Source organism: Terrapene carolina, unplaced genomic scaffold, assembly GCF_002925995.2.
Source record: "Terrapene carolina triunguis isolate 2854851 unplaced genomic scaffold, T_m_triunguis-2.0 Scaffold96, whole genome shotgun sequence".
Classification (NCBI taxonomy): Eukaryota; Metazoa; Chordata; order Testudines; family Emydidae; genus Terrapene; species Terrapene triunguis.
The window spans coordinates 53,111,127-53,135,007 of record NW_020664447.1 but is presented as its reverse complement, the minus strand read 5'-3'; the positions used below and the strand labels follow the sequence as shown (position 1 = coordinate 53,135,007).

At 41.0% G+C, this 23,881-nt stretch overlaps 1 protein-coding gene across 1 annotated transcript in view; it reads right to left on the bottom strand.

Moving 5' to 3' along the window:
• The window catches only part of SCFD1 (sec1 family domain containing 1), a 148,590-nt gene that overhangs the window by 75,274 nt on the left and 49,435 nt on the right, over window positions 1–23,881 (bottom strand). Inside the window, exons 15-16 of the mRNA XM_024196058.3 lie at window positions 11,370–11,466; window positions 1,612–1,682 (exon numbers count right to left, since the gene is read on the bottom strand). Coding sequence (XP_024051826.2) covers window positions 1,612–1,682; window positions 11,370–11,466 — 168 coding nt within the window. The remainder of the gene's footprint in view (window positions 1–1,611; window positions 1,683–11,369; window positions 11,467–23,881) is intronic.

Genomic DNA, 23,881 nt, shown 5'->3' with positions numbered 1-23,881 from the left:
CCTTACTACTGACCAGGCTTCATGAGCCATGGGAGCAAGGGGTAGGCTGGGGTAGGTGCGACCGCGCGGTGCTGCCGGCTGGGAGAGCAGCCTGAGGCAGAAGCCTCCAGCTCCCATGATATTCCAGGCAGGACTGAATCTCCATGAGACGAACTTAAAGAAGAGAATGACCTGGAGTCTCTGGCTCCCATTCAGTGCTCTAAGAGGAGGACAGCCATGTCTGTCCAGGTGTCCCGATTGACCTCACTGAGGTCTGCCAGCAGCACCCAGAAGACGTACGGTGACGGTGAGCTGAGCGGGCTCCATGCTTGACGTGGTATGGCGTCTGCATAGGTAACCCAGGAAAAAAAGGCGCGAAACAGTTGTCTGCCGTTGCTTTCACGGAGGGAAGGAGGCCTGACGACATGTACCCCAAACCACCTGCGACAATGTTTAGGCCCATCAGGCATTGGGAGCTTAGCCCAGAATTCCAATGGGCAGTGGAGATTGCGGAAACTGTGGGATAGCTACCCACAGTGCACCACTCTCTAATTCGATGCTAGCCATGGTAGAGAAGACGCACTCCGCCGATTTAATGCGCTTAGTGTGGACATTCACAATCGACTGTATAAAATCGGTTTCTAAAAATCAACTTCTATAAAAAACTGACCTAATTTCGTAGTGTAGACATACCCTTAGACACATAGAATCTTAAAATGTCTTAAAAAATAGGCTGGGATTTTCAAAGAAGCTTAAGGGAGGTAGGCACTGAAATGGCAATGAAATTCAAGGTGCCTAACTACCTTAAGCTGTTTTGAAAAACCCTAACTTTAGCTATTACATTATTTAATGTAAATAATTCACACAGAACATCACTAAAATATGATTTGTAATTCAGGCTGGATCTATTTTAAAACCAGGTTTACATTATACTTGAATTTGACACAGTAGAGTTTAATTACATTTATTTAACAGGAGCCATATGGTTAAATCCTGCGCATTAAGAATTAGCGAATGTGTCAGATTAACATTTCGTAATTACACAGCATGGTACCAGATTGTGTTACTTGGCACAAAAATAAATAATAGTATTCTTACGCAGATTAGTTTCTGAAGAAATATATGCAAAAAATGCTTCCTGAATTATTCAGGGATCAAAGCCTTAGAAATCATCTTAGTGTGGAGCCCCAAGAAATATACGTTGTTGTTCAGAAAATGCAATTCTTTCTAGATAGTCAGGGATGGAGTAAAAAGTGGAAAAAGTTTTGTAATGTCCATCTCAACTGCGTAATGTATCCCAATAACAGAAACTGTACCAAATTTTGCTGATGTAAACTTGATTTAAGTATTTTAAAAAGTGATATTCTTACTATTTGAATCATATCCACATTATCATGATCCATATGTTTAGTTATATTTCATAACTGGGCAGTAATATCCCTGGTAGTAATAAATACTTCTGTAAAACTTTGACTGTAAATAGATTCAATCCTACAAGACTGTAGTATATTTTTCTTGAGAAGAAAAAGTAGGTGTTTGGCACAGGCATTCATTTAATTCCTTATGAAATACCGATTTAGCACAAATTTTGCAAACAATTATTTTTGTTTTATTAAGATACAAAGAACATACCTCTGATGGTGCCTGCACTGAGTTTATGTAATAAATAACAAACAATCGCATCTTGTCTTCTGGAGTTCCCGCTGTAGAGGAAAAACAAGGGTTTCTTTTTTCAAATCAAGTTATAAACTATGCTACTAAGTAGTGTACTATTCTGTATTACATATATTGAGCCCTTGGATCATAATAATTGTAATGAGTTTAGAAAAGGTTATACAACAAAAAATGTTTATGTTGTCTATAAAGTGATAAATACCCACTCAACAACTTCACTGAAAAACTGCCTTAGAGTAGCTCAAAACCTCTGAAGAGTAGTTATGTATAATAACTGTTTTGGCTTGGAGTAGTTCTACTGGGATAAACCGTGAAGTATCAAACTTCTGCAGTAGTAGAAGACAAAGTAAAAGTAATTATGATATGCTCTATGAGTTAATTCAGTTTTGCTACAAAGACCTAAAGTTTGACTGAAATGAAATCTTTACCCTCATAAGCTTCAGAAATTTACATGAGGCTTCAGCCAAAAAAAAAAAAAAAAAAAATCATCTTAATATCTCCCACACATTTACAGGGTTTTTTTCATTTTGTTGCCCACGGGAATTTCATACCATCTGGATCCCAACAATATCTAGAATTTCATAATTTCCTCTGTCCTTCTCGTTTACTCTGTTCTTCACCTCGCTTATTTAGGAGTCAAAATGTAAGTACAGGTGAGTCATCTTACACGCATTTAACATGCGCGAATTCAGCTTTGCGCGGTCGGCAAAAAACAAAAAAAACAAAAAGAGAGAAAAATAACAATTTAAATACTGTACCTGTAGTGCGGGCGATTCCGCCCGCCATTACACTCAATGTAATTTTGACTATACGTGATTTTCACTTTACGCGCTGACAGCGGAACGTAATCCCAGCGTAAGATGAGACTCGCCTGTACTCTGTCACTCCCATAAGTGTCTGTACACACGAGTGCACAGAACTTAATGTAAATGCATGAAACTTGGAAATGGAAATGCAACCAAAACAGAAGTGATCAGCAAAAACGAGGATGGCACACAAAGTTGTTTAAGTCTTTCCTAAAATTGAAATGTGTGTTTTAGGATGGAGGAAGGGAGGTGGCAGATACAAGTTCTGATTTTACTGATATCTCTAGAAAAAATAATACAAATTTCACATAGAATGGAAATGGTACCTGAAATATGACAGTAAGTCCTGCAGGTATCTGATATAAATAAACAATGCAAACGTCTGGCATATAGAAAACAATTGTCAATTCTTTAAAAAATAATGTACTGATGTTGTTGCAAAAACAGAGTAAACATAAGTAAAGTATCAGTGACACAAAGGAGAAAGTACAAAGTTAATACTTTAAACACTTGATTCCAGATATGTTTAGAAAAGCCCAACAACATATTTTATTGGACTACAGCAGGGGTAGTCAACCTATGGCACACATGCCAAAGGCGGCACGCAAGCTGATTTTCAGTGGCACTCACACTGCCCGGGTCCTGGCCACCGGTCTGGGGGGTCTCTGCATTTTAATTTGATTTAAAATGAAGCTTCTTAAGCATTTTAAAAACCTTATTTACTTTACATACATACATACAATAGTTTATTTATATATTATAGACTTATAGAAAGAGACCTTCTAAAAACATTAAAATGTATTACTGGCACGCAAAACCTTAAATTAGAGTGAATAAATGAAGACTCGGCATACCACTTCTGAAAGGTTGCCGACCCCTGGATTAGAGTAATGCTTTACCTTTCAGTTAAAGTAAGACTACTGAACAAGCGACATTTGGTATTGCTGATCACTGTCTATTTGGAAATTTACTGAAGCAGGTATCCTTGGCTAGACATTATTCAAGCCTCCCTACTTATGTCAAACACACACTATAAATATAGCCATTTTGCCCGTTTTACACACACACACACACACACACACACACACACACACACACACAGTCTCCAGCTCCTTTACTGCATATGTGGATATGCTAACAAAATGGATAATCTGTTAAATTGAAAAAAAACATTGTAGAATCAGATGAAGTTACTCAGACTTCTTTCCAAATGCCATAATAGCTTTAATAAGCAAAGTCAACGTAATGAGCAATACAATATGCTTTTAAAATAGGAAGTATGCTCAATGTAATTTTTATGCATGAGATTCAGACTTTGGCACATTTTAGAAGTAAAACAATTTTAAAAAAATGTAACAAATTTGTTGGTAGGTTAGCTACCAATTATGTATAAGTATGTGCCAATTCTGAAGACCGCTTCAGTTTTCTCTGGGGAAAATTATACAGAGTATGGAAGTTGACAATACAACACTGTCTGGATAAAACTTTTATGGATATGTTACCAACTACACTCAAATGCAAGTCTTTGAGAGGGAAAATAAATTATATACGGTACAAACTCCTTCCCACTACCTTGTCAGTCATCTGCATTTCATTTCAAGCTACCTGTAAGTTTGATGCACATTGGATTCAAGTCTTAGCATCAGCATCACCACTACATTCTTGTGCATCTATTCCAGGGGTCAGCAACATTTGGCACACGGCTCGCCAGGGTAAGCACCCTGGCGGGCCGGGCCAGTTTATTTACTTTCTGACGTGGCAGGTTCGGCCAATCGCGGCCCCCACTCGCCGCGGTTCGCCGTCCCGGGCCAATGGGGGCAGCGAGAAGCGGCGCGGGATGTGCTGGCCGCGGCTTCCCGATGCCCCCATTGGCCCGGGACAGCGAACCGCAGCCAGTGGGGACCGCGATCGGCCGAACCTGCCACATCAGCAGGTAAATAAACTGGCCTGGCCTGCCAGGGTGCTTACCCTGGCGAGCCGCGTGCCAAACGTTGCTGACCCCTGATCTATTCTCATTTCGAATCACACACCTAGCTTTCATTAGCATAAGTTATTTATGTGCAAAAATGTGATTGTGTCTGTTGTGGTACTGCTTAGGAGTCCCCATCACTGACCAGGACCCCATTGTGCTAGACACTATACAAACACACAGCAAAAAGACAGTCCCTGCTGCTGTCACAAGATGGTCTGGGGTCAAAATTGGGATATATATGCTATCTATCACTCCGCCGCAGTTAGGGAATCCCATTGCTGCAAAGCCATCCACTATTTCACACACATTACCAAGAGTCACAGTCCTTCGTAGCAGGATGCGATTAATGGCTCTGCACACTTGCGTTAAGCACAGCCCCAATGATGGACTTCCCGATTGCAAACTGATTTATGACTGACTGGATAGCAGTCAGGAGTTGCTAGCTCCCACATAGTGATTTCCATGTGCTTCTCCACCAAGAGGGGCAGCTCTCATTTGGTGTCCTTGCACCTCAGTTCTGGGGCGAGCTCCACACACAGTTCCTGGAAGGTGACTTTCCACATCCAAAAGTTCTGCAGCCACTGCTCGTCATCCCAGTCCTGCATAACGATGAATCATGGGACGCTGAGCACGCACCCACGATGCACTGCGATCCACTCCACCTTCCCACAACTCCTAGCTACAGAAGGTGGCGAGTAGCAGAATTGAATAGCTACCCACAGTGCACTGCTAGAGCACCAACTGTGGATGTGCTCTGCCAACATGCACGAGCGATATAATTATAGCGTTTTTTGATCATTGGTGCAACTTGCATTGACAAAACTGTAGTGTAGACAAGACCTCAGTCTCACTATCTTTCCCTGACCCAATGACTATTCATTGTCATTCATCCTGACAATTCATAATAATTCATGATGACACTAAATAAGCCAATGGGCCAGGACAGAGTGTGAGAATGCTTCTTTAGCCTGGTGTCTAGAGAATTCACCTTGGATTTGGGACATCGAGGTTCAAGTCCCTGCTTCAATGACTATTTATACAAAACAAAACAGCTTCAACAGGACAGACTGAGAAAGACTCACATCAGAATATCCCAGTGCCTAGGGCACAATCACAATGCGAGACACCACCTCCTCCTCCTACTGTTTTCTGAACCTAGTTTCATTTACATGTGTTAAAATGCCTAAAATCTAGAGAAAAAATGCCAGGTTTAACTAAACATTTAATTCAACCAGCTTCAAAATGTTTTCTGACTTTTCAATTCACCAAAAATTTCAAAACATTTGTTTTCCATTAGACCCAAAACAAAACTTAATGTTTTCAGAGTTGCCAGAAAACTGAAAAATCCATTATTTGCACAGTTTTACTTTACACCCCTTCTGCTCTGCCTCTGTTATTGTCAATCTCACTTTCACCTGCTGCTCCTTGCCCTCCTCAACAATCAGTACTGTACACAAGCTTCATAGCCCATAACTTTCACTTGCTTGCTATCACTGAAACTTTACTGTCTATCTCTCACTGTTTCAGAAGCTGCACTGTGGAGGTTCTACCCTCTCTCATTCTCCCATACTGTAAGCTGCAGTTGCCTGGTTTGGCTTTTCTTCTTGTCTACCATTTTCAGTACATCCCACTTCCTCCCTTCCTTGGAGGTCTATTCTAACAAAAAACTCTTCTCTCACCTCTCTCCTTGACAACATAATTAACAACTTTCTCCTGCTCTTGATTTCAATGTCAGGTTTAGCTCCTCCTCTGTAACACCATACCTTCTGCAACTTAATTATGGCTCCACCTCTCACCTTATTCTTAATCAAGGACTGGATGGGGGGAGGGATAGCTCAGTGGTTTGAGCACTGGCCTGCTAAACCCAGGGTTGTGAGCTCAATCCGTGAGGGAGCCACTTAGGGATCTGGGGCAAAATCAGTACTTGGTCCCGCTAGTGAAGGCAGGGGGCTGGACTCAATGACCTTTCGGGGTCCCTTCCAGCTCTATGAGATAGGTGGAACTCAATTGACCAGGCAGTTCATGGTGAAGACATCCTCTACTATTTTCCCCCAGCTCAGAGTTCCCTTCTCTCCAATCACCACCTAATCTCCCCATATTTTTCATTTTTCTAGTCATTTCCACCTGTGACCACCAATTTTCTGATTTTCTCAGCTTTCATTAGTCTTCCTTCTTTCTCCTCTTAACCCATCATCTGGGTTAGGTCATCATACAAACATCCGCCATCTTTGTCTGTTTGAGGTGGCACTAAGGTCCACCTGCTTACCATCTTTGATGCAATCCATTCATTGCTTCCTCGGCATTCCTCAGGGTCTCCTTCCTACCACCCTCTCTCCTGCCATGCTATCTTCCCCAAGTTCTCTTTATTCGTCCGCTTTATTCGCCTGAACCAGGGAAGTCATGCTTCTTGGATTTTGCCAGCCACATCATGAACTTTGACTTCCATCCTAATGCTTTCATTTCACAATCTGTCCCTTCGTGTATCTCTTTTCAAACACCTGTAGGCATTGAACCTGCCATTTCTTTATGGCCCAGGCTTCTGTACTATACAGTATAGAGGGGTAAAACTGTTTTATATAATTGGGCTTTCAGTTTCAGTGGCATATGCTTGTCATACACAACATCTGAGATGTTATTCCTCACTCTTCCAGCATTTGTCAGTCTAGACTGTATCTCACATTCAAGCTCACTGGTTTTCTGTTATCCAGCTGCTCAGGTGCTTGAACTGCTCAGCCTGGCTTAGTCATACTCCATTAATCTCTATATCCAGTTTCCCTGTGCACCTCTCCCGATCCAAATGACCTCAGTCTTAGTTGTACTCATTTTTATTCCATGCCTACTTAGCTGTTCATACCACTGCTTTACTATTTTCTCTATATCTTCTTTTGAGGATGCCCTCATTACTTTGTCATCTCCATGTAGCAGCTTCTCACCTTTTCTCATTGGAATCTTCCTCCTGACGAAGTTCATCAATATGAAAAACAGCAGCAGGTTTAGGGCCAACTCCTGGTGCAATCTGACTTTCACTTCAAAGGAGCTTGTTGTTTCAGAACATTTTTGCATCACTATATAGAGCATTCACTATAGTTATTAAATCCTCAGACACAACCTATTTTCTCAGTACAGTGTGAGCATCCTTCTGGCCACTTTAAATGTATGCCTTTTCTAGGTCTGTAAAAGCCCAGAAGCTATCCTGCTGGTGCTCTCGCCAATTCTTTATCACTTGCCAGATTACAAACATGGACTCTGTGGTTCCTCGTTCTTTTCTAAAGTCAAACTGTTCTTGCTGGAGGGATTCCACCATTCACCTAATCTTAGCATCTAACATGTATTCCATAATCTTCATCCTGTATGACAGTAACTTTATCCCTCAATAGTTTCCGCTTCCATGGATGCTTCCCTTCTTATGTATTAGGGCCAAAATAGGCTTGTGATTGATCTTTGGGAATTCTTTTGTCTCTCCATACAGCTTTAACCACTATGGTCATCCATTTTATTCCTCTCTTGCCCAGGACTTTCACCAGACCCACTGTCACTTAATCACATCCAGCTGCTGTAACAGTCTTCGTAATCTGGTCATTTTTTTTACAAATAGTGTTGCAATAGCATCATCCTTTCCTTCGCATCTCTTTGCAATGCTATCCATCTTTTTGCCAGTTACAGGTCATTTACAAGGTAGCTGCACAGGTTATCTAGAGCATTCTCTTTGACCTCCTTCACTTCTTGCTTGGCAGCTCACTTTGCTTCTTTATATTCACTTTCATTTACACTCGATGGATTTATTTCTTTTTCTTTACATGCCATTTTCTTGTTTTGGATTGTCACCTGCACTTCAGTCCACCATCATTCCTCTGTTTTCCCCATCTGTACTGTCCACGAGCCTCTTCCACTGCCACAAACCAGCTTTCCTCTTCAACAGATACCAAATTTATTTCCCAATATTTATCCTGTATTGCTTGCATGAGCTTCTTTGCTGCTCTTTTCCCTTAACAAGCCCTACTTTAATCTTGTTTCTTTCACGAACAGAAATTGGTCTCATAAAAGATATTACCTCAGTCACCTTGTCTCTCCAATATCCTGGGATGGACATAGCTATAACAACACTGAATACTTTAATCCTGTTTCTTTTGAGCTTAGTTCCTTCCTTACCAGGTGCTGAACTGCAATCTTTGCCACAAGAGGCTTGTGCGGATTTCTCACAAGTTATCACTTTGCAGTCTATAACTCAACTCCCCTGAGATTTCCTCACTAACCTCTTATCAATCTGGCTTTTGTTTGCACCACTGATGTACATAACCAAATGACTCATCCCCTTTTGGAACCATATATTGATTATCATCCATTGGTTGGCAATATAGACATCTAGTAGCACTTCTCCTTCCTCATTCATAGTGCCTAAGTTGCATTTTCCTAAACATATTTCATTTTTTTGGCTGTGCAGGACATGGCTTTTTGCCTCACTTTGCTCTAACCACTAGTCTCCAACCCTTTATAGGACAGTTCAGATGTCAGCTGCCAGGCTTGATGGAGGCAAACTTTTGGCATAGGAGTGAGATGTCCTCCCACTGTTAGCAGTAGTGGCTGGCAGGCATACAGGCCAGACTCACCCCCCACTTATCAGTATCTACTACTCCCCTTAGACAACTTGCCAAAAAGAAAAAAAACTGCTTGCACTGTCAGAGTCACCTTGCACCAGACCCCTATAGTATATCGGTTAGCATCCCTGACATAGAGTGCAGTATAATAAGACCTTTTCCCAGTTGAACTTAGGGCTTGACTATGCTACAAAGTTAAGTCGACATAAGGCAGTTTATGTCGACCTAACTATGGAGGTGTACACAGTGCAAAGCTCCTCCCACTGGTTTAACTCTCCTGCTACGCCAACATAATAAAATCACCTTGACGAGGCATAGAACTTAGGGTGACAGTTAGAAAGACACAGCATCAGTGTAAACCCTGCATTGCTTACGTTGCCCTAAGTAACCTCCAGGAGGTATCCCACAATGCCCACCGTGACCGCTCTGGTCACTGTTTTGAACTCTGCTGCACTCCAGCCAGGTACCCAGGCATGCACTCCTTCCCTCTTAAAGCCCCAGGAAGTTTTGAAATTGCTCTGTTTGCTCAGTGTGGAGAGCTCACATAGCAACCGCCCAGCCGAGCATGCCAGCTCCCTGCAGCAAACGCGCTCCTGCCTGGAGTACATGGGAGGTGCTGGATCTCCTGGGTCTGTGGCTAGAAATCACAGTAGGGAGGCAGGGGGAGAGAATCACAAGGACTTCCCTACATCCCACCTACCATTCCATGTATCTTCCGGGGCCGCAGCAGTACCCAAGGCACTCCACCCCACAGGAGATTAAATACAACGACAGCCGCATGTACACTCAGCTGAGAGAGCTTTGTTGGTATACATGCTTGTGAATTCCCTGTTCCATCTCCTTTAAAGATACTCTCCCCTGCATGTATGATGTTTACCTCAGCATTATATAGATATGTTTGCATGGATGTGGAATAAAAATCTACTTACAGAAACTGAATTTATCTTTATTATTCATCATCACATGGTGACTGCTGCTAACATTCAAGACAATAGTAATAGGCGTATGTGCATTGTTACAGTTGGGCACATACAGCAATGGTTACAAGGTTCATAGCATGGTGCAAACAAGCAATGCCAGGCTCAGCACACTACTGTAAGACATATTACTGTGACTCATTGTTAAAATACTCCTTCAAGGCCTCCCTCAGCTGAATAGCTCCTCCATTGAGCTCCTCTTATAGACTTGTGTTCATAAGGCACAGTACAATACTGAAGAGCAATTGAGGATCCGTGCTTTCTGACAGAGATGGTTGGTTTGCAGGTTACCAGTTGAAAGTCATCTGGAAACCTAGTAGGATGTCCATGGAATGATGGGCTTGAGAAACCTGCATCATGTGATGCTGAACCTGCCCCTATGAGACATTGCAAGCCCTTCGCAAAACATTCTCCTAACTACTCTCTAACCAAGCTTCTCTCTTAACCTCTCCATCCTTCATGTCCCAATATAGTGCCTTCTTTCATGCCCCAAATATGCTTTGAACAAACTCCAAATTAAAGTATTATAAGCACAGTTTTATTCACTTCAAAAGCTGTTTAAACACCTATTTTGCAAAACATATTTTATGTTGTACTGCTTTTTAGCAAGGTAAGCTCTTTTGAGATTTTGTAGCACACTTCGTTATTTCCAGTGTCATATATACTGAGAAGATAATGTAATCATAAATATTAATTGTGCGTAAAATTCAAAGTCGAAATATTTACTTGACCAAATAAGCTTTGACCCGTGGTAACTACCTTTATGAGACTATTTTACAGATTATATATTGATAAATACTTATGTTCACAGCTATCAATAGTGATATATTCATGTTCAGTCATGAATAAATTGTTACTATTTCCAGTCTTTACCTAGCATAACTTTCTGTAAAGCTTTTGCACAGACCTCTACCAGTCAGCTACTGACTTATTTTTCTTGCATGGCTTTCTGCCTTTTCTCTTCATTTAGTACATAACAGATTAGAACTGTGTGAGAAAAAAAAAAAAAAAACTATTCCACTATGTAGCCCCATATTAAGAGAAATGACTGAAGCACAAGGTGGTTAAAATATGTGTCTTAGTACTGCCACTTGACAAGCTCTTTTGGTTTTAGAGTCAGAAAAGGTTTTGTAGGAAAGGCAAAATTCCAGTCATGATTTTGGATTTATTTAGTCTAAAGAGTGAATTCCCTAGCTGTTTTAAAAACCTCTTCTCATTACAAGTCTAGTGTACTGTATATGCACTCCACTAATCTGACTGATCATCAAGTGAGATGGAAAATTACAGAGTCAATGGGCCCCTACTTGATTCACCATCAAAAACAGAGAAACTTGGTTTATACCAAGTTCAGATTTTCAGTACTTACCATCAGGGTCAGAAATCATGTCCAAGAGAGATTTATCGAGAGTGGACTTGCTCATTATTTTTTCCTCATACTCAAAATACACATCCAGTTTCCGTGCCTGTTTTAAAATAAATGTTAAAATTAAAATGATTACATTGTGAAAATATACCTCCCTATTTTAACACGTAGAGAGATTAGTTGATCACAGCTACTTTCAAATTATTCACTTTTCCTACTTAGTGAAGGGAAAAAAATTAAATCACTCAGCATGAGAATCACTCAGTTTTTCATTATGATCTAAACACAAAAATACTTCCGGGACATCTTAGTGCAGAAAGTGAATCAATCCTCCCAATAATTTTGTTCAATATATCAGTATTGCTCCTCTGAATCAATATATTAGGGTGCAGCACAAAAAAAATCTTAAAACTAAACAAATGACCAAAATATAATGGTTTGGGCAAAGGCCAGACAGAAACTGTTTTGAGCTGGACAATAGGCAACATTGTATCGTTATGTATGGTGCTTTATCACAATCGCCCAAGCAGACACATCAGAATGTTGCAATATATTGTTGTGAAAGATTAGGTTAAATCTACAGCATATTTTAATAAGTGTCAACAAAGCAATTAGCTAATGTGCTATCCAGATAAACATAGCAGGTCCCCAGACATAGGAAGACATGATTCCAGAGAAAATGTCTGCAGTCTTCCATCCAAATGATGAAGGCTAGCATTAAGTTCACTACGTCATCTGACAATATAGCAGGAATCCATTAATATTAAGGAAGAAGACTTTGGAATAAGGTCATTTGGCTTAAGTTGGAAAAGATGTCTCTATTTCAACACCAAGTTCTACATAATCATTAGGCCAAATTCTGGCAATCCTTTATTAGGGGAAACTAGGCATCCATCACTTGCACTGAGCAAGGCTGGTGTCCTCTGGATAAAATGGTATGTTATGAGATCACGTAATTAAAGACAGTATCATAATGCCTATGCACAAGAGGGCCAAGTTAAGGATGAATAGGCAACCATACAACCAGCATTTTCTATCTTTCAAGTGCTTGATTTTGTAACCTAAGTAATGTAATCAGGAATCCCAAATCCAGCAGTAGTGGCTGGGTATCTCTGACTACCTAAGTAGGGTTAGAGCTGATGCCTACTTGGATAGGAAACCTATCTTGCTACTGCAAGAAGTCAGATGTAAGAAGTCAGAAGCAAGATGCGCAGATGAGCCTTTTTTTTTTTTTTTTTGCCAGAAGCTGGGAAGGGCAACAGGGGATGGATCAGTTGATGATTACCTGTTCTATTCATTCCTTCTGGGGCACCTGGCATTGGCCACTGTCGGAAGACAGGATACTGGGCTAGATGGACCTTTGGTCTGACCCAGTATGGCCGTTCTTATGCTTTGAATGTAATTTTCGAATTATTTTAGGAAAGAAAAACGTAAAATATTCTATTATGTGCAACAAACCCTCATGTGTCATCAAAGTTTACAACCTTTAGCTCTGCAACAGACTGCTACCACTTGAGTTACAAGACTAAATACATTGGCTGGCAACAGGAAAAAGGTGTTATCCCAGAGAAGGGATGGACTGCTGAGTCCAGGTGCTGTTCTAGGGTGGCTGGTGTTGGGGGAGCCCAGCCAGGTAGATGCAGGATGTGTGTGTGCGCACACATGGGAGAAACTTTATCACTCTCCTCGCCCTCCTGCCTTGGGAGAGCTCCTATCCTATAGATACCACATGGGACTGCAGAGCACTTATGGGGGAGGCTGGCCCAGTTTTTTCTTCACGTGGGTATAGGTCACTGGAATCATGTGCTGGCACCTTCCAGGCACTCCAAGTACAGTAACTGCTACTGCTGCTTTGATGGTGGCAGCATGAACCCAACCTTAGGAAGTCAGTGTTGACTTATTTTGGCATACTGCCAAAACTTTCATGAAAACTGCAAATGAGAAAAAGGAAAAGGTGACTTCTTGTAGTTTGCATCTCAGTGAAGCTGAACTAAACTTCATAGTACAAAAAGGCACTTCTCGTCCCAGGGCATTTCCCTTGCTGAATATCAAAGATTTGCTGCAAACAACAGGTATGAGAACTACCCAAAAGAAAAGGCTGCAAGAATCCTTTATAATGGAAAGTGTCAGGCAACCTAAATACAGGGAATGTTACCAGCTCCCTCCATAATATACAAGCACTAGCAATAATCCCCACTAGCTTCCACCAAGACTTCATTTATTTGGGGAAAAACAACTATTTCCAGAACAGCAAGCCCAATTAAAGTTCCTGTGCAGGTGAGTTTCCACAGTTATTGGAAATATCGATTTCTGTAAAAATCAATCTCTGACCATGGTTATGTCCAACTATATCCACTTGTTCTCAAGGCTTTAAGCTGTGGCCCTCGAGGGCAACTGTTCTAAGAAAATGGGTATCTGACTACAAATTGAAAATGTATCTTCTGAGCCATGCTGTGTATTTTTAAAATGGAAGTGTTTGAATCAGACCCATCACTACAGAGAGGAGGTAGGCTGCACCATCTTCTGCCACTTTTCTCTGCAGCCCGAGGAGTAGTTCTAGTATGAACTGGGAGTTTTCTGAAGAGCAGCTGTCTCTTCCCTGATGAAGCTGCTCAGCAGCTCCCCTGCTGGCTGCCTGCTCCATTGCAAGGCAGGGAGGAGAAAGCAGCTCTGGTTTCTCCTTTGTCTGCTTTCCTGTGGGCCGGTAGGAACCTGAGGAAGAGTAGGACAGGTGCTCAGCTTTGCCTCAGCCTATGGAAGCACCACCTAACAAAGGATGTCTCCCTTCCCTCCCACAGTCTCATACAGCAGCCCATAAGAAGAGGAAAAAAAGAGAAGCTGAGAACCTAACAACCAGTTAAAGCTCCCAGACTCTTGCCCTGGCCCAGGTTAGGGGGTGCTCGAATTTGCACCAAATAGTAATGGTTTCCTAAGGAACTATATGACAACTAGGGCTAGCTAGAGTGCAGCATGCTCCACGCACTGTCCCCCTCTCTGCATCCAGAGCAAAAAGCACACAGAAGGAAAATTTCTGTAAATTCATGCACATAAATCCTGAGGCAAATTTTGCCCTCAGTTATATCCCTGCAAATCTGAGATAATTCCAGTGAAGTTATTGTCAATTACTCAAGATTAACTCTAGTGTAATGGAGCAGAATTTGATTGCTGGCTTTTAACCTCTTGATCCTTATTGCAGTTTCAACCTAATATCCTAAATGAAAAATGTGTTGAGTCAGAACACACAAATATAATTTAAGAAATCATAGAAATACAATTCTACATCATCCCATCATACTCCTTGATAGTCTCCCATGAAATCCTCCAATTTATGTGGAGACATGAAACAAACAACTATCTTAAATATTTGCAGCTTTTCTAGTCTACCCTGTATGTTCACTTTCTCGCCTTATGTTTGACTACATTTACATTTCTTTCTGCGGCATCTAAATTCTACACAACTTTAAAAATGCAATTTCCCCCCACCAACAAAAGGTGTCTAGCAAGCAGAAGAATTGTCAATAAGATGTAAAACCTTTATCTAATTAAAAAAATGCTTTAGCGTTGAATTTGGCATCAAGAATAATGTTAGTTGGCATCCCAACTGAGACTAATTTGTATCACTGTAGCATGTCAAAAATGAACAGAATAATCCATTAAGAGCATTTGGTTGATGCTCAACTTTACTTTTTTTTTTTATAAAATGATATTCATCGTTTGAAGGATCAGATGGCATATACAGGCACACTTATCAATCATAAAAATATGGTCACAGTTCTCAACTCATTTTAAACACACACTGAACACAAGTTCTTCTTTCAATCCATGAGTAGTTTTAAACTGTTTGGTAAGGTGACTGATCAAAACAGGTTACTACAACAAAGCAAACCCACTAGTCAGTGACTTTAATGTACCTTTTAGACTCCAAAAATGTAACATCAACAGCAATGGTAAAGGGACATATACTCCCTTCAAAAGCTTCAACCAAGGACTTTTTAAATGTGAATTTGATGCTAATGAAAGAAGCCAGATTGAAACCCTGGTGAAGGAAGTTCTTGATTGATCCACACAACAGGTCTATAGCCTGAGTAGCAGCACTGCAAACTTCCCTACACTCTGTCAACTTCCGGCCAATATGTCCCAAGTGTGAACCTAGAAGGGGGTCAAAACTCTAGGGATGAGAGAGTAGTTAAATCTCCATGCATACTCAACGGTTGGCCTGTCAAGACTGCCGTTACAAGGGTGTCAAGTACTGTAGTGCTTTTTGGGATGCTGATGCTTGTTCACTTGGAACTGGAATGAAACCAAATTAAATTTTATAAGCTTCTGGATAACTATAGATGCTACTAACTACCCTGTGACATATGTTGTAGATATGCCATATCAATCGCTCAAGACATCCACTTCTCCATGAACTGACAGTTCTCAAAAGTGCTGATATAAAGCAGATAGTGCTTACTTCATTTAAGCATAACAGCTGCTCTTTCGTCTGGATGCACGCACACACATTAGAGGGCATGACTAATCTTCTGGACTCTGATAACAGGCAGAGAGAAAGGAGAGATCCTAATGTGCAGTGGGACTGACAGTCAGGATGAGGCAACAAATGACTGGCCAGGGCCCTCTGGTAACTTAAAATTATGGATTTTAGCTTTCTGATGTATTTAATTATTGTAATTTATATGCTATCATTGATAACATAATTTTAAATTTTGTTTTCCTTTTGTCTTCCTGGGAGAGGCCTGGAACCTGGTTCCATGTTAGTATGGCAGAAGCCATGCTACTCGGATATCACTCTGAGTTGCCATTTACGCAGCGGTCTTAAATTATGACTCCAAGAAAACATCTTTGGTTGTTTTACCAAGTGGTGGTGCAACTCTACTCAAACAAGACATTTTTCGCTTTACGTTTATCGTCTCTGCATACAGCACTGTCTATATTTTTAGTGGAAACTTTCCCAGTGTATACTTAAGCTATTTTTTTTTTTTATTTCCAATAGAAGGCGTTTAGATATTATTCCAAACAGCAAGCTGTGGAATAAGAAGTTTCACTTTTGTTACTTATTCATTCTTTAGGGTATATTTATAATGGTATTTGTTTTTTCAATTCATTATTTTTCCAGGTTCTTGTATAATCAACAAGAAAACAAAACACACCAGCAAGTCCTGACACAAATCACAGAGCAAGAGACTAGTTATATAGGAGAAGCACTGAAATAATGATACAAGTAAAAAAAATGGTTTGTATATATTTTGTATGAATTCTGTATTGTTAAGGGGTTGCCATGAAGTTAAATATACTACGTAGATGTATTTCTGATGCTTATAATTTTCCTTAACTAAGTTCTCACAAATTATTTATTGCCGGAGATACTTGTAGAAATTTTTCCACTATGAATTACAATTCTTGCTGTGAGAAATACTCAGTGATAAAGAAGGGCATAATACGGTACACAGTACATTGGATCAGAGACCAATAAAACCAGAACTGGTGCAAGGTTATGTTGAAAATAAGAAAGCCATGGTGAGCAATCTGATTTCCAATAACGTTTATGTGGATAGTTCCAACAAAGTTATCAACATCTCCACTTCCACCACATTATTACCAATAAAGGTTAGAATCAGGTATACGCAATATTTAGAGTAGATTCAAAACAATGTGTGTGACCCAAGAATGCCCCCTTAATACCAGCTGGCAATGGAGTTACAGGAATATCCTGATTCTGGTATGTACATTTTGGTTCACTAAAGAATGTCATGTGAGGTCTTAATTGAAAGCCAGAGTCGTATTGGTCCTTAACATCATTGTGAAATAGATGTACATATACTATGTATGGAGTATTTATATACAATGAACATAAGCTCTTAAGGGTATGTCTACACTAGAAAGGTAAGTCGATCTATATTAGGTTGACTTACAGCCACTGCATGGCCACACTACCCTCCCCAGGTCAGTGTCAAGAGATGAGAGCCTGGTCTCTCAGCTCTGCTGGCAGCTCCTTGCTGGGAGCCTGGCTGCCCCATAGGCTCCCAGGCTGCCCCCGCCCTCTGCTCCCTGTTACCTGCTGGGAGTGTGGGGAAGCTGTCTAGGGCGTCTTGCCTCTCTGTTCCCTGCTGGGAGCAGGGGGGAAGTCACCCAGGGCTTCTCGCCCCCCGAGGTGTGGGGTCCAGCTGCCCTGGCTGCTCCCCCTCACCCTCTCATGGCTCCCGGTAGGGAGTGGGGGCTGCCCGGGCTTCTTGCCCCAGCTCCCAGCCAGGAGCAGGATCCAGCCACCTAGGTCTCCCAGGGAGCAGGTAGTATAGACAAGTCCCAACATAATTAGGTCGACATAAGCTGCCTTATGTTGACCTGTGTAGTGTAGACTAGCCCTAAGATTCTGTATCAAGGTATGAGCCACCAGCAGAGGTGAAGAAATCCGTTTTCTTCGAGACTACAGATATTTATTCACCTCTGTCAGATATAAATTAAGCATTGTAAGCTAACACAGTGGATGCCAATTTACATGCGAAGTTATCGAAGAGATGTGAAGTCAACAGGAAAGTAGAGCACAGGAAAAAATAAGCCACAGGTGTCTATCTTCAGTGATGGAGAATTCACATGACCCTTGGTAAATTGTTCTAATGGTTAACTACTCTCACTATTAAAAATGTATGTCTTATTTCCAGTGTGAATTTGTTTTCTAGCTTCAACTTCCAGCCACGGCTAGGCTGGAAAGCTCATTATTAATATTTGTTCCCACGTAGGTATTTATATTTAATTTACCTCTAGCATTAATCAATTTCCCATAAGGACAGTTTCTTCCTCTTCCTTTAAATAAAAATTTTCAACATTAAATATCTCCTATTGGAGTGGGTTTTTTTCTGTTCATAAGATGTTTTATTGTAAGAGACTTCGAAAGAAATAAGATAGTCCTTGGCCACACCCATTAAGGTTTTCCACTGACAGCCCTGCAAAGTTTGGGGCAATTTGTGTTCAGAATATTAATGATCTTTATAACTTTCTACCAGTAACTTGTGTTCAAATCTTAGATTTACTGATACATGAATATTTACTGGAGTGTGGTCAGATCAAATTAGAGGACCTAATTTAACTTATGGGATTGAGGAAGAATTTGAGACTTCTCTTTTGAGTAGAGATAATGGAAATGGAGTGTAAAATAGGAAGTGCACTCTTTGGCGCTTGAGTAAATTTCTCCAAAGCATCCAAAGAGAAATTAACCCCCTCTAAAAAGAGGATCATGAAGAGAGCAACTGAAATCTGTTTAGGGAAAGTTTTCCAGTAGGCTTAAATCCCTACCTCTAGAAGTACAGGGAAAAGTTGGACAAGATGCCTATATAAGCATTAGTCATTTCAGGATTCTGGAGTCCAGCCAATGTTTACAAGTAAACCATTTAAACCATTCAGAAACATGCACAGAGCCAGTTGGGAGTGAGTTGTAGGGCATATTAATTGAAGAAAGCTATTTTTTAAGTTTTTCATTAATTCCTTCCTCATATCAGAGAGCAACTAAAACTATTAGTTACTTTTGTGGTGAAAGTTGTTGGATGGGATTGTTCACATGGTTTTTGTACATGAAGAAAACTTTAGCTTTTATAAATTTCATTCATTATAAGAGAAATTTTTCTTCATAGACTTACATGTGAACAAGCAGGTTACAATAAGGCATAGCAGACTTCATAGCTTAGTAGTTTACTGTCAGCTTCCCACAGATGCTTCCATTTTGTAGCAAGAGAAATCCTGAAACAGGAGAGTTCTTTTCTCTCTTTGGAGGTGGGTTCCCCCCCCCCAAGCAGAAGCACTTCAATAGGATTGGCTTGGGTCTGTCTCCCAGTCAGGACTCTCTCAGCCCTTATCCATTATCAGAGCAGAGGAGAAGCTAAGGTTTCTTTAATATAACAAAATATATTGCATCTCTTTTATTTACCTGTATGTATATCGAACAATATGCACACTGGAACAGTGGTAAAAATTCTCAAGATCGTCAATTCTGTTTTGCAGTAACTTTTTTCTCTTGATTCTCTCTCATGCAATAAAGTATTGATGCACTTTAGAAGCAGCTTCTGGTTGTCAATTCAGATATGGGCTTTGTACTGAAATTATATCTGCACACTTTACGTTACTGTGCTTTTTTATGTATTTTAAAATCTTGGCCATTTTAACAAATCATCTTTAAGAGTAGGCTGCCATGAGCTGGAACTACTTCTCTGTGACTGATACTGGGGGAAACTTTTGGTGCTCACGCAACTTATCCCACACACTGCACTCCCAAACACCTGCAAAATTCCCTCGAGCGTGGAAACTGGAGCAGGAGCCATTTGATTTTGCCAATGGGGCCACTCAGTTCATTAAAAGGCTTGGAGAAAGGGCACACTGGGGGAGAGAAGGAGAAAATTTTCAACGAGAAAAGAAAACTAACAGGAAACAAATTTCCCTGGGGAAAGAACTCCTTGCTAAAGACTAACAGAAAGCAATAGGAAATAGCAGCTTTCTGAACATGAAGTCAAAGATACTGAAGAGGGGGTGGTCAGTTCTGCAAACATGCCAGCAGAAGGAATTTTTCTTGATGGAGGAGTGAGACAGACAAGATTCTGCCTCTGTTCTCCTGAATCGTACAGAAAGATCCATGAGTAATGATATATGTTAAGTGCAGTGGATTAATCCCAAGAAAAGCTGTGATTTTAAGAAAGTCAATCAGTTGTCATTGGTCAATATCTTCTATATAGAAATAGCCAGTTATGATTACTAATAATTTTAAGGGGTTTTAGTGATTGTACTTTTTCGGCTGGTGAGGTAAAAAATTTTTTAACTTGTCTTAGTGAAATAGCTTTATTGTGTAGAGTGGAGTAAGAATAGTTTTACAGGCTAAGGGCCACATTCTACTATCAATCAATAGACAAACTCCCCCATTCAAGTTAACATGTGGAAAGTGATACCAAGATATAACCTCACATTAACACATTAGTAAAGCATTATGGGTGGGTACATTTTGTTTTCAAGTGGCAATTTAATATGTTCTAGTACAGTGGTTCTCAAACTAGGGCCGCCGCTTCTTCAGGAAAATCCCCTGGCGGGCCAGGTCGGTTTGTTTACCTGCCACGTCCGCAGGTTCGGCCGATCGCAGCTCCAAGTGGCCACGGTTCGCCGCTCCAGGCCAATGGGAGCTGCAGGAAGCGGCGCGGGCCGCAAGACGTACTAAGCGGCGCGGGACGTACTGGCCGTCGCTTCCCGCAGCCCCCATTGGACATGGCAGGTAAACAAACCAGCCCGGCCCACCAGGGGCTTCCCCGGAACCAGCGGCGGCCCTAGTTTGAGAACCACTGTTCTAGTATTCAGAATAAAAATACATTAATATTGTCACACATAGGTATAAAATAAAGCTTTACATAAAATTCCTAGAATACTAAGTAAGAGCAAATCCATAATTTTATTCTTAACACTATTAACTTCGGACTACATTCCTTAAGTCACCAGCCTCCTAAAAGCAAAAACAATCAATGTAAAACAAGTCTTCATTTGTTCAAAGCTTCAGCGATAAATATTTGCTAGTCTACTTTGTGAAGAACTGGTGCATTCTTTCCAACTTTATACTAAACAGATATGCCAGAAAACTGCCAGGACCCCAGAGGAGGTGATTAATTTCTGGTTTCCTCTTGGAGTCATAGAAAATGCTCCAAGGCAATGGGGAAAGCAGCTGTAACTGGACGTCAAAATCATGAACACTAAATATAAAAATTAAACTCCTGAAGTAAACTAGCAAACAAAATGTGAGCTACACATTTCTGACAGTACAATAGTTACTCAGGAATTTTCACACTGATTTTCATAAGAGATAAAAACATTTAAATAAATATTTATAGTAGATTGAAGCTGAAAAACTCTAATGTACAAAATGGACAAATGTATCTATTATTAAAATGTAAATATTCTTCTAGCTCATTTAAAAAGTGAATTTGTAGAACAAATTGAGTAGAGCACAGATGTATGCACTGAATTGCCTCACTAACCTGGCTACAGGGTACATTCACTAGAGAAACAATTCTCTACTTCCTGCCTTGTTCTGAAATCTTTGGTACTTCCTGGTTTATTATTTCGCTTATTATAATTTATACAGAGCCAATCACCAAGGTATCTAGGTGCACTGAGAATTTTATTAAAGACAAAACATTTCCCAGGGGGCTAATACCCTACCACTCCCACCTTTATGTACCATAACTTTAAAAGGACAGAGACTAGAAAGGCATTGTCCACAGAAAAGTGATTGGGAAAAAGACAACTCACAGTTATAGAAATGCCATATATCACTCTTTGTGTCACCAGACTTAGATTTAGGTGAATTCCAGAGACCAACCTCTATCACCTGCATCTTATTTTGATTGGGTTTAGGATAGTCAAACTTAACCCAGGCCTTTCTCTCTGCCAATTATTTGGAGAGCAAGGAAATGGCTCCTTCTGGATCTAACAAAAAGGACACACAGAAAGAAGTGTCATCAGCAGATTGATGATACTGTATGTCTTTTGTTTCATGATTTTCTCCAGCAGCTGCGCATCCACAATAAGGCAGAAAGAAGACTGAGCTTCTTGAAACCCCACATCTGAGAAGCATCTAAGACGAAAATAAGTCATCCATCATCATTTACTGGGAACTTTCCAACAGGAGAAGAGAGAGGGACCACCCTAAGGTAATTCCTGCCACTCCTGATCAGTCACACAAGTGAGTCAACCGCACCTAATGGAGAATTAGCAAGAACATGTGACTTCTGTCCAATGCCATGAGGGGAGAGTCAGAGACTAATGTTATTTCCACTGTACATCCCTGTCTGAAAGCTGGTTGATGTCCAAAGAAGTAGACGTAAAATGCTGCTAGAGCTGGCTTGCCACCACCTTCTCAATTATCTTTCCAAGAAAAGGGAGGCTATTGACAAGACTATCATCATCATAAAAAGTCGACACTGCCAACTGTCATTTTCTATGGAACTACTGTACTGCCTTTCAATTACTGAGTATGAAAGCTGGCATGCCAGACTCCATGCCAACTATTGCAAGAAAACATACTACAGGTCACCTGGTAGCTGAACCAAATTCAAAGAAACATTAAAATTCAAAACCAAAATCAACCTAGTGACAACTGTAACTCATTCATAGACATGATGTTTAATATAACTTGAATATCATCTTGCACTGAAGAGCTCAAAACTCTTGACAAATGTTAGTGGAATTAAGCCTCAAAACATCCTACCCCTTGTGAGGCAGGTAAGTAGTCTGGGGTAAAATTTTCTGAAGTGCCTAAGAAACTGCTGCACTCCCATGGAACCTTACTGACTTCAATCGGACTCCATGCAGGCACAAGGGTCTGCCCAGTCAGTTGTCATTAGGGTGACCAGATGTCCCGATTTTATAGGGACAGTCCTGATTTTTGGATCTTTTTCTTATATAGGCTCCTATTACCCCCGACCCTGTCTCAATTTTTCCACATTTGCTGTCTGATCACCCTAGATGTCACAGGATCAGGAACCAAGTGATTCAGCCAGCAAGTCTACGGCAGAAACAGGAATAAAACCAGTTTCCTGATGCCCTGGTCTATACCTTAGCCACAAAAGACCATCCTTCCTTACCACCTCCCTATGGGTCAATTTACCATACAGTCATGAACTTCTTTCATATCAGCACTTTCAGATGACTAATACAAGTCCATGATATACAATTTATGGAGAAAAATATTTAAACCATTAACTAATGACCTAATCTTAGCCTAAAGCATAGCAAATATATGCTTTAAAATATCATTTTAACGGGCTTCGGTGACAGGTTGGATCACAGAAACCCCCTTGGGACTGCCAACTGATGTGCTGAGACTACTTCTGAGCCCGTTTTCCCTGTCAGCTTGGGATTTCAGAACCCTGCCTTGTTTGAGACAGAGACCTGGACACTGTCCGTGGAAGAGGCAGTATACCTAAAATTCTTCTTTGGGCTCCTCTCTGGGGCAGACACTCCTGTGTCCCCCAAAAAGGAAGGAAACCTGGATCCAGCTGTGGGCTCACAGCTACCAGCTATGACAGACCCTTCACTGGCCAGCAAAATCCCCGCCCCTTTCACTCAGATTGGGCTTGCTCCCAGCTACAGTGTCCTTGGGGTCTGTTCCCACCGCAGCAGTCACCAGGACCCCAACTTCCAGCTCCAGGATACATGTCTCTGTGCACCTCTTCCACTCCATTGCAGCCAGTTCGTGCTTCTGGGTCTTAATTTGCTTTGTCTTTAAAGTTCAGGGTTTGCTGGTGGGCAGCCTTTTCTTTTTCCAGGGCACATCAATTTCCATTTGTCTTCCCTTGAGACTGTCACTCGATAAGCTGGGATACCACAGAGAATCCTCTCCTGCCAGAACAGGCACCCCTCCACTCCTGTCTTGCTAAGTTAGACACTTCAGTCAGCTTCAGCACAAACACAGAGGTTGGGCCACATCTGTCTGCAGTTCACTGAAACTGAGATGCACTCAGCTCAGGGGCGTCTTAGTTAACAGACTT